Source organism: Balaenoptera ricei, chromosome 3, assembly GCF_028023285.1.
Source record: "Balaenoptera ricei isolate mBalRic1 chromosome 3, mBalRic1.hap2, whole genome shotgun sequence".
Classification (NCBI taxonomy): Eukaryota; Metazoa; Chordata; class Mammalia; order Artiodactyla; family Balaenopteridae; genus Balaenoptera; species Balaenoptera ricei.
Genome location: NC_082641.1, coordinates 72,956,270 through 72,971,508, shown reverse-complemented (window position 1 = coordinate 72,971,508; position 15,239 = coordinate 72,956,270). Strand labels below are relative to the sequence as shown.

Here is a 15,239-nt window from a genome sequence, read left to right as displayed (position 1 = left end):
AAATATTTATGGGCATGAAAAGTTATTCATGATATACTGGTAAGTTAAAAAAGCTTCTAAAACAATACATATAGAATTCCATTTAAAAAATAAACCTACCATATAAATATTTTTATATATATTTGTGCAGAGAAAGCTCTAGGTGGGGGACAAAATATTACAGTATTTCCTTGTGAGTGTTAGGATTACAGCTGTTTTTCTTAAGTGTTATTTATTTAACTACTCTGTATTTTGTAAGTTTTCTGTAGTTGATATGTATTTTTCTTAAATTTATTTATTTAACTTATTTATTTTTGGCTGCGTTGGGTCTTCGTTACTGCGCGCCGGCTTTCTCTAGTTGTGGTGAGTGGGGGCTACTCTTCGTTGCGGTGCGTAGGTTTCTCATTGTGGTGGCTTCTCTTGTTGCAGAGCATGGGCTCTAGGCTTGTGGGCTCAGTAGTTGTGGCTTGTGGGCTCTAGAGCGCAGGCTCAGTAGTTGTGGCGCACGGGCTTAGTTGCTCCGCGGCATGTGGGATCCTCCCAAACCAGGGATCGAACCCGTGTCCCCTGCAATGGCAGGTGGATTCTTAACCACTGCACCACCAGGGAAGCCCTGTAGTTGATATGTATTTCTTATGTAATAAAATTTTTTTTTCAGAAGTTAAAATGTGATCACAATCCTAATACATGCAAAACTAAATAAACAATTCTAATAATTATAGGAAAACTTTAAAATTAAAAATACAAATAGCTATGGAAAAGTAAATGCTCTCCAATTAATAATTGTGCCTGCATTAATTAAACAATTCCTTTAATTTGTCACTTCCTTTTCATTTTTAAGCTTAATCAGAAAAATGAAGCAACATAAAAATAGATAAAAATGCTACCTGCTAATAAAAGAAAAACTCAGTGTCTTCTGCAGAAAACATTTATATCTCAAGCTATTTTAGCCGAACTAATAAATTTTGCTTTAAATATGTTTCTTTTTATAAACAATCCACAGGTGATCATGAGAAAGTATTTAAAGAGAATCATTTAGAGATGAATGTTTATGAAGTAGAAGAAATGAGAGACCTAAGACAGTGTTTTCAGAGGGACACAACCTTATCAATAATCGGCACTGAAAAGAAAGAGCACTGTAAGTCAGGAAAGCAATAATGCTGTAAATGCAACTTACGCATTTACATACAGGCAGTTTCTATAACACACCAAGGACAGAGATGTCAAAGGAAAGTGAGTTAAAATGAGGAGACCTGAGTTTTAGTAGTATGGTCCATGTCGTCCTGACAGGTCTCTTCATTTCTATGGCAACTGTTAATTTTCTATAAAATGAATGAACTGGATGAGTTCTCTGCAGCCCCCTTTCACCTTGTCTCTATCCAAGGCAATTTTGTGAATGTTGAAAAAAAAAAAAACTCTCTTAGGTATGGTTCTGTTGAAAAGGCATTTTAACAATCAAAAAGAGTCTATGCCTGCTGGAAAGAAAGGAAGATACACAAACTTGGCTTAAAATATTCATAAAAATAGACTTGTTTTCTCCTCAGAAGCTATAAAATCACACAGGTGCACAGAAGTGAGGATTACTGGTATTAGAGACTAAAACTGTGATTGTGGCAAAAGGAAATGGAAAACCCAATGGTTCTGGTGAGCCCCAGTTTATAAAAAAAAAACAAAGTATCCTAAGAATTTCCACAAAAACACTTCAACCCTTCCATGTTACAATATAAAAATCTTTTCTTCTTAGTTTTCAAAAGATATATGTTGCTAATTAATTATAGGAAAAGAGCCAGACTCTATTTTCCTATGGTGAAAATACAAAATTTGTCCTAAAAAATATGGGGTAGGAAGATAGCCTTTAAAGATTATTTGAACATTTTCAGTTTTACAATTACCTGGTATCCACTCTTCTTTGTACACCTTCACATATCTTTTACTATATCTTTCAATATCTAGAAAAAAGATAGAAAAAACAAATTTTAAAATAATTGAAAACACCAGGTAACATCTTTTATTTCACATACAGGGAGTTTCTTACATTTCTCCACAATGTGTTCCTGGACACATACTGAACAGTTCAATGAGTATTACATGTTTAGGGAAGTGGCAAGAAGCACCTGGGTATGAATGGCTGGGGGTGAGCAGAGACCTAAACCCTAATTATGGTTCTTAGAATCAGACAATCTGACTCATCTCTAAGAATATTCACAAAAGCCCAAATGCAAGTCAGGAAGCCACTTACACATAAGGGCAGGGGTCTACTTGGCATCTTCTATTTTCTTCTTGTGACACTGGCCTCCAGCTCCCAATCTCTAAACCTTGTATAACTGGAAGGTATTAAGTACCTAAGTGAGGATGGAGGGCTGTTTGCTTACCTCCAGTAAGGTAAGCAAATGCTTAATACACACATTTACTTAGGCTTCTCAGTGAGCTACTTTTCACAATCCATTGGGGAAGAGAATGGGGAAAAGGGTAGGAGTAGGCAAGGTTGGACTTGATGGGGCATGAATGAGCAAGCTGTAAGCCTTCCATGTCACTGCTGAGAACTGTGCAGGGACCTTATGAGCTCACCAAAAACGGGACTGTGGCTGTGGCTCTTGTTCTGCTTTGCCCACTTTGCCACAAGAAATTCCCTCAATGAGGGCCCAAACCCTTTCCCAACAGCACAAGTTAGCAAGTGACACCATTATACAATAGCTTGAAACCATGGTTCATCATAAAAACTGGTTTAGGAGTATAGTCATGAAAAGCAGACGGTAATATAAAAGATTAAAATATAAAAATCAAGACCCAAGTAGACACTGATTTTTCTTCCATGTTAAAAAAAATGCTTCCACAGACTCACGGATACAGGGAACAAACTAGTGGTTACGAGTGGGGAGAGGGAGGTGGGTAGGGGCAATACAGGGGTAGGGGATTAAGAGGTACAAACTATTAGGTATAAAATAAGCTACAGGGATATATTGTACAACACAGGGAATACAGTAAATATTTTATAATAACTATAAATGAAGTGTAACCTTTAAAAATTGTGAATCACTATATTGTACACCTGTAACATATAATATTGTACACCAAATAATACTAAGACCATGGTGTTAGACAAAGATAACTAAAATAAAGAGTAGATCAGAAACTAAGACACAAGGCTTTTATAGATATTTAACTGTTTGACTTCAATCTTGCTCTCAAGTTTTTCATCTGTAAAGAGAAGGCCAATGAGAGATTCCCAGCATCTGCATTTTAAATTTTTCTCCAAAACAGATTGTATATTTTGAAAAAATTTAACCCTCAATTTACCAAGAAAAAATTATTACCATTTATTAATAATAATGGTTACTACCAATGAACCATTTTTATATTTTTGTTACTTTCAAATAATTTACAGAAGAATAAGAGATGTTGAAAACCAACTACTGGAATTCAATTTAAAAAAGCAAAGGATATAAATAGATACTTCTCCAAAGAAGATATACGTGGACAAAAAGCACATGCTAAGATGTTCAACATAATTAGTCATTAGGGAAATTCCAATCAAAACTACAATAAGCTATCACGTTATACCCAGTTAGATGGCTGGAACTAAAAAGACAGTAATAAGTGCTGACAAGGATGTGGAGAAACTGGAACCCTTATACGCTGTTGGTAATGTAAAATGGTGCAACCACTTTGGAAAACAGTTTGGCAATTCCTCAAAATGTAAAATAAAGAGTTACCATATGACTCTAGATATGTACACAATAAAAGTGACATATGTCCACCCAAAAACATGTATACGAATGTTCATAGCAGCATTATTCATGGTAGCCCCAATGTGGAACTGACCCAAATGTCCATCAACTGATGAATGAACAAAATGTGGTATACACATATAATGGAATATAATTCAACCATAAAAAGGAATGAAACACTGATACATGGTTTACTATGTATGAACCCTGAAAACATTATGCTAAGTGAAAGTAATCAGTCACAAAAGAACACATATTATGATTCCATTTATATGAAATGTCTAGAACAGACAAATCACTAGAGACAAAGCAGATTACTGGTTGCCATGGGCTGAGGGGAGGGAGGGGACAATGGGGAGTGATACTAATGGGTATGGGGGTATCTCTTCAAGATGATGAACAAGTTCTAAAAATTAGATAGCACTGTTGGTAGCACAATTCTGTGAGTACACTCAAAGGCACTGAAATATTTTAAAAAGTAAATTTTAGATATGTGAATTTTATCTCAATAAAGGTGTTCTTTAAAAAGAAAGAAAATTAATTACTGGGGATTTTAATAACAAAATATAGTAAACTCATTATATTCCACTATTTTCCTGGTTTTGAAGGTATATTCACCCAAAATGAGCTACATCCTTTGAATGCAGCTAACTGCGCATCAACTGTGCATTGTGGATTTGTCATGTACAAGCCTTAAATATAAGCATTTCATATATCCTGATTCCAGATTTCAAATACATCTTTAATAAATTCTAACTTACTATTTCTGTTTTTTCTCACACCTGCACCACCCAAGTGATTCTAGATTACAAATACAATTCTATTAACAGGTTTTAGCTTATCATTACTTCCAATTCTTCTTGTATTTGCACCATCAAAATGTAACACTTTAAAAAACTGTTATGGCTCACACTTTTGTTGAAGAGAGGATGGCCCAGCCATCTTCTTTAATCTATAATTGTAAAACATTTTCATTATTAAATTTATAATTACCAATTAATGTGATCAATCCAATAAATTGTTTCATTTCTACATAATCTATTTCCTTTCAACCATCTTTGTCTTTGCCTTTGCCTTCAGCAGTTGTCTTGTTACAAACTATATGAAATAAAATTTGGTATATAAATACCATCAAAAAAGAAAAAAAATATGGTCACGTCATTTTAGCAAACAGAATTTTCAAGGTTCCTATCACAAAATATTATGCGAAAGATTAACTGTATGAAAATACCATATTTCCTTTTCATTCTTAGAGATATACTGTTTACTCATTGATTCATGAGTTCATATTAGAGAACAGTTAATGAAAAATGATGAAATAATACCTATGATGATGAAACAGAAAACTATTTCAAGATGCAAGAAAAATAAGATCACTAAGGTTCAAAAATGTATTTTAGATTTATGAAAGGGTCCAATTGGCCAGTATGGTAATGCTAAGATAATATGAATTTTTTTCTTTTCTAAAGCAAATTCTCTTTGTTCTTTGGAAGATGTCTATGAAAAAATAAGTAATGAATATCAATCATTACATAAAATAGTAAGAACTGCTCAGAAAGAAACTAAAAAATTAAAATGGACCCTGACAGTATATTGAGAGTTAATAAACCAAACAAACTCCATTTGTTCAATAACAGACCTTGTGGTCATAATGCAGGTAAATGTATGATTTCCATTAAGCTTCTGAAAATGGCTTACAGAACCATCACCACTGTCACTCCTGTTTCTAGCTCAGAGGACCCCAGTGGTTCAGGAACCTGAGCTGGGAACCACTGGACCAGATGCTCTCTATGCACCTTTGCAGCTAAAACTCATTAAAATAATAAAATTCATTGATTCATTTCTCTTTATTAAAAAAATAATAAATTTCATTGCAGAGAAACTACCAGCCATTTCTATAATTCTACCTCAGAACACTACAAACAAATCTTGAATCTATCACAACATGAAATATGTTTATTCTGTGCCCTCAGTTCTTTGTGAACAAATCTCAATGCCCTGAGCCACCAGCCATTTGATTATCAGGAAGAGATCTCCTACCTTATTTGTCCAAGTCTGTAGAGCTTTAGTTCTTTACATTAGTCCGTAAGTCTCTCTTTCCTAAAGCACATAGGTAGTGAGTGATGAGAGAAGGCTGGTGAAGATACAGAGATGGAACACTATCTAGAATATGGCTCCCTATGACAGTTGTGTACTTCTATTCAGTCTGGCCAATTCTTTTCCATTCATGGTGTGTATATGCACACTATATGTGTGTGTGTGTGTGTGTGTGTGTGTGTGTGTATGTGTGTCTATGTGTGTGTGTATATATATATATATATAATGTATATATACAGTATATATAAACCTGTATTCACACATATATTTTTTTAAAAAGCCTTTATTTTCTTTTTATTTATTAATTTATTTCTTTGTTTATTTATTTATTTATTTTAACATCTTTATTGAAGTATAATTGCTTTACAATGGTGTGTTAGTTTCTGCTGTATAACAAAGTGAATCAGCTATACATATACATATATCCCCATATCTCCTCCCTCTTGCATCTCCCTCCCACCCTCCCATCACATCCCTCTAGGTGGTCACAAAGCACTGAGCTGATCTCCCTGTGCTATGGGGCTGCCTCCCACTAGCTATCTATTTTACATTTGGTAGTATACATAAGTCCATGCCACTCTCTCACTTCATCCCAGCATACCCTTCCCCCTCCCCGTGTCCTCAAGTCCATTCTCTACATCTGCATCTTTATTCCTGTACTGCCCCTAGGTTCTTCAGAACCATTTTATTTTATTTTTTTTTAGAATCCATATATACATGTTAGCATACGGTATTTGTTTTTCTCTTTCTGACTTACTTCACTCTGTATGACAGACTCTAGGTCCATCCACCACACTACAAATAACTCAATTTCATTTCTTTTTATGGCTGAGTAATAGTCCATTGTATATATGTGCCACATCTTCTTTATCCATTCATCTGTCAATGGACACTTAGGTTGCTTCCATGTCCTGGCTATTGTAAATAGAGGTGCAATGAACATTGTGGTGCATGACTCTTTTTGAATTATAGTTTTCTCAGGGTATATGCCCAGTAGTGGGATTGCTGGGTCGTATGGGAGTTCTATTTTTAGTTTTTTAAGGAACCTCCATACTGTTCTCCATAGTGGCTGTATCAATTTACATTTCCACCAACAGTGCAAGAGGGTTCCCTTTTCTCCACACCTTCTCCAGCATTTATTGTTTGTAGATTTTTTGATGATGGGCATTCTGACTGTTGAGAGGTGATACCTGATTTTAGTTTTGATTTGCATTTCTCTAATGATTAGTGATGTTGAGCATCCTTTCATGTGTTTGTTGGCAATCTGTATATCTTCTTTGGAGAAATGTCTATTTAGGTCTTCTGCCCATTTTTGGATTAGGTTTTTTGTTTTTTTGATATTGAGCTGCATGAGCTGCTTGTAAATTTTGGAGATTAATCCTTTGTCCGTTGATTCATTTGCAAATATTTTCTCTCATTCTGAGGGTTGTCTTTTCCTCTTGTTTATAGTCTCCTTTGCTGTGCAAAAGCTTTTAAGTTTCATTAGGTCCCATTTGTTTATTTTTGTTTTTATTTCCATTTCTCTAGGAGGTGGGTCAAAAAGGATCTTGCTGTGATTTATGTCATAGAGTGTTCTGCCTGTGTTTTCCTCTAAGAGTTTTATAGTGTCCAGCCTTACATTTAGGTCTTTAATTCATTTTGAGTTTATTTTTGTGTATGGTATCAGGGAGTGTTCTAATTTCATTCTTTTACATGTAGCTGTCCAGTTTTCCCAGCACCACTTATTGAAGAGGCTGTCTTTTCTCCATTGTATATTCTTGCCTCCTTTATCAAAAATAAGTTGACCATAGGTGTGTGGGTTTATCTCTGGGCTTTCTATCCTGTTCCATTGATCTATATTTCTGTTTTTGTGCCAGTACCATACTGTCTTGATTTCTGTAGCTTTGTTGTATAGTCTGAAGTCAGGGAGCCTGATTCCTCCAGCTCCATTTTTCTTTCTCAAGATTGCTTTGGCTATTCAGGGGTCTCCTGTGTTTCCACACAAATTGTAAAATTTTTTTTCTAGTTCTGTGAAAAATGCCATTGGAAGTTTGATAGGGATTGCATTGACTCTGTAGATTGCTTTGGGTAGTATAGTCATTTTCACAATGTTGATTCTTCAATCGAAGAACATGGTATATCTCTCGATCTGTTTGTATCATCTTTAATTTCTTTCATCAGTGTCTTATAGTTTTCTACATACAGGTCTTTTGTCTCCTTAAGTAGGTTTATTGCTAGGTAGTTTATTCTTTTTGTTACAGTGGTAAATGGGAGTGTTTCCTTAATTCCTCTTTCAGATTTTTCATCATTAGTGTATAGGAATGCAAGAGATTTCTGTGCATTAAATTGTATCCTGCTACTTTACCAAATTCATTGATTAGCTCTAGTAGTTTTCTGGTAGCATATTTAGGATTCTCCATGTATATTATCATGTCATCTGCAAACAGTGACAGCTTTACTTCTTCTTTTCCGATTTGGATTCCTTTTATTTCTTTTCCTTCTCTGATTGCTGTGGCTAAAACTTCCAAAACTATGTTGAATAATAGTGGTGAGAGTGGACAAACCTTGTCTTGTTCCTGATCTTAGAGGAAATGGTTTCAGTTTTTCACCATTGAGAACAATGTTGGCTGTGGGTTTGTCATATATGGCCTTTATTATGTTGAGGTAAGTTCCCTCTATGCCTACTTTCTGGAGGGTTTTTATCATAAATGGGCATTGAATTTTGTCGAAAGCTTTTTCTGCATTGATTGAGATGATCATATGGTTTTTCTCCTTCAATTGGTTACTATGGTTTATCACATTGATTTGCATGTATTGAAGAATCCTTGCATTCCTGGGATAAACCCCACTTGATCATGGTGTATGAGCCTTTCAATGTGCTGTTGGATTCTGTTTGCTAGTATTTTGTTGAGGATTTTTGCATTTATGTTCATCACTGATACTGGCCTGTAGTTTTCTTTGTGACATCTTTGTCTAGTTTTGGTATCACGGTGATGGTGGCCTCATAGAATGAGTTTGGGAGTGTTCCTCCCTCTGCTATATTTTGGAAGAGTTTGAGAAGGATGGGTGTCAGCTCTTCTGTAAATGTTTGATAGAATTCGCCTGTGAAGCCATCTGGTCCTGGGCTTTTGTTTATTGGAAGATTTTTAATCACAGTCTCAATTTCAGTGCTTGTGATTGGTCTGTTTATATTTTCTATTTCTTCCTGGTTCAGTCTGGGAAGGTTCTGCTTTTCTAAGACTTTTTCCATTTCTTCCAGGTTGTCCATTTTATTGGCATATAGTTGCTTGTAGTAATCTCATGATTCTTGGTATTTCTGCAGTGTCAGTTGTTACTCCTCCTTTTTCATTTCTAATTCTATTGATTTGAGTCTTCTCCCTTTTTTTCTTGATGAGTCTGGCCAATGGTTTATCAATTTTGTTTATCTTTTCAAAGAACCAGCTTTTAGTTTTATTGATCTTTGCTATTGTTTTTGTCATTTCTTTTTCATTTATTTCTGATCTGATCTTTATGACTTCTTTCCTTCTGCAAACTTGGGGGTTTTTTGTTCTTTCTCTAATGGCTTTAGGTGTAAGGTTATGTTGTTTATTTGGGATTTTTCTTGTTTCTTGAGGTAGGATTGTATTGCTATAAACTTCCATCTTAGAACTGCTTTTGCTGCATCCCATAGGTTTTGGGTTGTCGTGTTTTCATTGTCATTTGTTTCTAGGTATTTTTTGATTTCCTCTTTGATTTCTTCAGTGATCTCTTGGTTATTAAGTAGTGTATTGTTTGGCCTCCATGTGTTTGTATTTTTTACAGATTTTTTCCTTTAGTTGATATCTAGTCTCACAGCGTTGTGCGGAAAAGATACTTGATACGATTTCAATTTTCTTAAATTTACCAAGGCTTGATTTGTGACCCAAGATATGATCTATCCTGGAGAATGTTCCATGAGCACTTGAGAAGAAAGTGTATTCTGTTGTTTTTGGATGGCATGTCCTATAAATATCAATTAAGTCCATCTTGTTTAATGTGTCCTTTAAAGCTGTGTTTCCGTATTTATTTTCATCTTGGATGATCTGTCCATTGGTGAAAGTGGGGTGTTAAAGCCCCCTAGTATGATTGTGTTACTGTCGATTTCCCCTTTTATGGCTGTTAGCATTTGCCTTTGTATTGAGGTGCTCCTATGTTGGGTGCGTAAATAGTTACAATTGTTTTATCTTCTTCTTGGGTTGATCTCTGGATCATTATGTTGTGTCCTTCTTTGTCTCTTGTAATAGTCTTTAGTTTAAAGTCTATTTTGTCTGATATGAGAATTGGTATTCCAGCTTTCTTTTGATTTCCATTTGCAAGGAATATCTTTTTCCATCCCCTCACTTTCAGTCTGTATGTGGCCCTAGGTCTGAAGTAGGTCTCTTGTAGATAGCATATATACGGGTCTTGTTTTTATATCCATTCAGCCAGTCTATGTCTTTTGGTTGGAGCACTTAATCCATTTACATTTTTACATTTTACATTTACCATTTTCTAAATTGTTTTGGGTTTGTTATTGTAGGTCTTCTCCTTCTCTTTTGTTTCCTGCCTAGAGAAGTTCCTTTCGCTGGTTTGGTGGTGCTGAATTCTCTTAGCTTTTGCTTATCTGTAAAGGTTTCAATTTCTCCATTGAACCTGAATGAGATCCTTGCTGGGTAGAGTAATCTTGGTTGTAGGTTTTTCCCTTTCATCACTTTAAATATGTCCTGCCACTCCCTTCTGGCATGCAGAGTTTCTGCTGAAAGATCCGCTGTTAACCTTAAGGGGATTCCCTTGTATATTATTTGTTGCTTTTCCCTTGCTGCTTTTAACATTATTTCTTTGTATTTAATTTTTGATAGTTTGATTAATATGTGTCTTGGCATGTTTCTCCTTGGATTTATCCTGTATGGGACTCTCTGTGCTTCATGGACTTAATTGACTATTTCCTCTTGCATATTAGGGAAGTTTTCAACTGTAATCTCTTCAAATATTTTCTCAGTCCCTTTCTTTTTCTCTTCTTCTTCTGGGATCCTTATAATTTGAATGTTAGTGAGTTTAATGTTGTCCCAGAGGTCTCTGAGACTGTCTTCAATTCTTTTCATTCTTTTTTCTTTATTCTGCTCTGTGGTAGTTATTTCCACTATTCTATCTTTCAGGTCACTTATCAGTTCTTCTGCCTCAGTTATTCTGCTATTGATTCCTTCTAGAGAATTTTTTATTTCATTTATTGTGTTGTTCATCGTTTGTTTGCTCTTTAGTTCTTCTAGGTACTTGTTAAACGTTTTTTGTATTTTCTCCATTCTTTTTCCAAGATTTTGAATCATCTTTACTATCATTACTCTGAATTCTTTTTCAGGTAGACTGCCTATTTCCTCTTCATTTGTTTGGGCTGGTGGGTTTTTATCTTGCTCCTTCATCTGCTGTGTGTTTCTCCGTCTTCTCATTTTGTTTAACTTACTGTGTTTAGGATCTCCTTTTCACAGGCTGCAGGTTCGTAGTTCCCGTTGTTTTTGGTGTCTGCCCCTAGTGGCGAAGGTTGGTTCAGTGGGTTGTGTAGGCTTCCCGGTGAGGGCACTGGTGCCTGTGTTCTGGTGGATGAGGCTGGATCTTGTCTTTCTGGTGGGCAGGACCGCGTCTGGTGGTGTGTTTTGGGGTGTCTGTGACCTTATTATGATTTTAGGCAGCCTCTCTGCTAATGGGTGGGGTTGTGTTCCTGTCTTTCTAGTTGTTTAGCATAGGGTGTCCAGCACTGTAGCTTGCTGTTCGTTGAGTGGAGCTGGGTCTTAGCGTTGAGATGGAGATCTCTGGGAGAGCTTTCACTGTTTGATATTACCTGGAACCGGGAGGTCTCTGGTGGACCAGTGTCCTGAACTTGGCTCTCCCACCTCAGAGGCACAGGCCTGACACCCAGCTGGAGCACCAAGACCCTATCAGCCACAGGGCTCTGATATTAGTAGTGCCAGAAGGCTCTTAACAGCGGTCTCAGCCACAGAATCTCAGCTTACTGACATGCTCTGTGCCTTTGTAGGAGCCGCGACCCCCACCTGGCTGCATGCTCTTCTGGCTCTGCACCAACTCTCCTTCCTGCAGGTGCCTCTAGGCGGTGCCCTGGGCCTTGTGTGCCTTTTACACACGGTAAACAGAGGCTCAGAGTGCAGGTCAGTCGAGGTCATGCCCCGACCCAAAAAGCCTTTATTTTCAACCATAGTTTTTTTAATAACACATTATATCAGGAAAGAGAGGTAAACATGAGTATATTCAAAGAGAATATACTTGTATCAGTTTGGAAAATTCTATGCAAGAGGTTTCTTCTGGAACAGTAACAAAAGATTCCTTATATATTTAAATACTTTATTATGCAGTTATCAAAGGTAAAGAGCCTCTTGATCCAGGTATAAGCCAACTACTCTCACAAACCAGGAACAAAATTATATTCCTGGTTTAAAAGACTCAAATAAATGTCTCCATGGTATGACATACTTTTAAATTAGACATTTACTTTAATAACAACCACATTTAGTTAAGTAAGTACATCCCATAATCTAGAGGAGACTAATTTTAAAAAGCCTAAAGTATATCCTACACTATTCACTAAGAATGAATATTTATTAGTTCATTTAATCTTACTTATTTAAATCTTTAAAATGAGATTTAATTTCATTTTTAAACTCAAATAGATAAAAGCATGCAACATAATCATGAAAGTAAAAAAATTCAGTATTTTTGAGGTAAAAATATCAAACCATTTATTACATAACTTCAAGAAGCTATGTTTTGAAAAATTAAATAAACTTGTCTAAAATGCTTCTTACAATTATAAGCAAGTGTAATATTACTATATAAGCCTTCCTTTTTGATTCTTATCCAATTCTAAATCTTTTAGAAAGAGAGAAAAGGCTATGCATTTTTAATACTAATGGAATGAAATGATACTATATGAATTTCTCATGTTTTAATGATGTTGTTTTGAGAACTGAAGGATGGTATCGATCTCTCTAATTTCAACATTCAGGGGCAGAAACCGAAAATCAATATAGTTCTACTGTGCTAAATAACTACTCAGGAATGGGTTCTCTTCCTCTAAAACCACTTTGCACTTCCAGTCTGAGACTGTCAAGCCTTCTCCAACTGTAATTTCTCCTCTCTGTCCTTGGCACAACCAGTGAATACATATTTTATATTTTATATCTGATATGTAAATGGTAAGCCAAAATATAGTCAAGGCTTTCAAAAATTTTAACCAAAATATTAAATAATCAGAGACCTGATTAAAGATTTATGTATAAGGATAGTACTCATAGTATTATACATATGAGAAAAAAAACTAGAAACAATCTTAAATCTTACAGCAGGGAACTAGTTACAATTAAAAATGTTATATCCACACAATGGAATACCACGTAGTCATCAAAAATCATATTTTCTAAGAATACTAAGAATATGTGGATAAAATAGATAACTAATAAGAACCTACTGTATAGCACAGGGAACTTTACTCAATACTCTGTAATGACCTATATGGGAATAGAATCTAAAAAAGAGTGGATATATGTATATGCATAACTGATTCACTTTGCTGTACACCTGAAACTAACACAACATTGTAAATCAACTATACTCCAATAAAAATTAACTAAAAAAGAATATGTGACAATGCTAATAATATGCTATTGAGTGAAAAAGGAAGATACAAAGTAATATGACTCCAATTTTATAAAAGGGATACACACATGGAAGAAAAATCTGGAATATATAATAAAATATTAATAGTAGTTCTCTAGACATAAGGAATACAGGTGATTTTTACTTTCTTAATATTTCTGTTTTTCATAAATTTCACTGAACATATAAAACTTCTGTTTTGAAAGGTAATTTAAAAAATAAAATATCAAAAAGTTTAAAATATATTTTCTGTTAAATCAACATAAATATGCTTTTTCAAGGTAGTTGATTGAAATTTCTGACTGAATCAAATCAATCAGCATTAAAGGTCATATATCTTATGCTGAAACACTATTTCATCTGTAGACAGTGAACCACATAAAGAGTCCAATACGCACCTTGTTTTTCTTCAGGTGTTTCTACAAAATAAGGCATTCTTTTCACTGTTTCTCTCAACTCCTGTTTCAGGGCCAGCACATAATCTTCACCCTCTCCTGTTTTCAGTGGCACTGGTTTATAATCTGTATCCTGTTTAAATTGAGAGGCAATTTTTAAAAATAAATTAAATATTTTAATATCCTTTTTGTCTATATTCTGAAAAATGTCAGTTTTATTGAAAAACTACATTTTATAGGTATTAAGTTTACCATCAACTTAAAAGATTTTGAGCTTTTATAATCTATTAAACCTTTCACCCATCTCCTATTTTGCTCTTCTTTTAGAAGTAGAAAAGATACTTAGTTTTCCTAACTGCCTAATTTTTCTACTGATCACACCAATAATCACTTTCCTATATAGTCTGTTGACTGTGATTCTATATTTTAACAATCAAGGCCCCCAAATAAAAGCAGCCACTTTAGTCTCCTATTAACCTCAGTCAGTGGTGGTGGTATTGGTGGGAGCAGTAGCATTAAAAAAAAAGTAGTAGCAGCTACCATTTAACAACTGGTTACTACATACTACAACCTGGATGTACTCAATATTCAAAATCCATGAACTCATCTAAAGTATCAATATCTCCCCTGTTACAGTGAGGAAACTGAGAAATGAACAATCTGTATGCCCATATAGCACAAAAGTGGCAAAGCAGAAATTTGAATCTGTATCTTCAATTTTTAAAAATTACATGCACACCCACATATGTATATATATTTATAATATATATATTCATTAAAATGTGGGTCCTCAGGGTACATAAAAAAGATATTTCTGGTTTCACAGGCTAAGTATAGGGTACATTTAAAAAATTTCACTCTGAATTTATTCATTCTACAACTATTTATTGAGTGCCTACTATAAGTCACAAGGGGTTAGACAACAGGAGATGAACTAGTCAAACTTCCTACCTACATGGAATTTACATTCTAGGGGAGAAAATAAGTAAACAAATGAGGTAATATATAATTTCAGATAGTGATAAGTGAAATAGAAGGGCTGAAGCCAGGAAGAGGAAAGAGTGACTAACGGAGTACGTAGAGATTGGAAGTGGCTGGTCTAGACAGGGTAAGCACGCATGATCTCTCGGGGAAGTCATCTTTGAGCAGAGATCTGGATAAAATTACGAAGCCATCCATGCAAAGAAACGGGGAAATCAATGGCTCCAGCCAGGGAAACAAGCAGAGGAAAATGCCTAAGGGAACAAGGAGATCAGCATGGCTAAGGAATGAGGACAGTGGTAGGAAAAGGGTCAGAGAGACATCAGAAAGGCCAGATCAGACAGAGCCTTTTAGCCAGTAATAAGGAATTTCATTTTTACTCCAAGCAGAAGAAAACAGTATGTACTAATATTCCCAAGCT

General features: G+C 35.1%; 1 protein-coding gene across 1 annotated transcript in view; it reads right to left on the bottom strand.

The window, feature by feature from the left end:
- Nucleotides 1–15,239, bottom strand: part of POLR3G (RNA polymerase III subunit G) — a 38,814-nt gene that overhangs the window by 13,894 nt on the left and 9,681 nt on the right. The window contains exons 3-4 of the mRNA XM_059916758.1: nt 13,841–13,970; nt 1,872–1,928 (exon numbers count right to left, since the gene is read on the bottom strand). Coding sequence (XP_059772741.1) covers nt 1,872–1,928; nt 13,841–13,970 — 187 coding nt within the window. The remainder of the gene's footprint in view (nt 1–1,871; nt 1,929–13,840; nt 13,971–15,239) is intronic.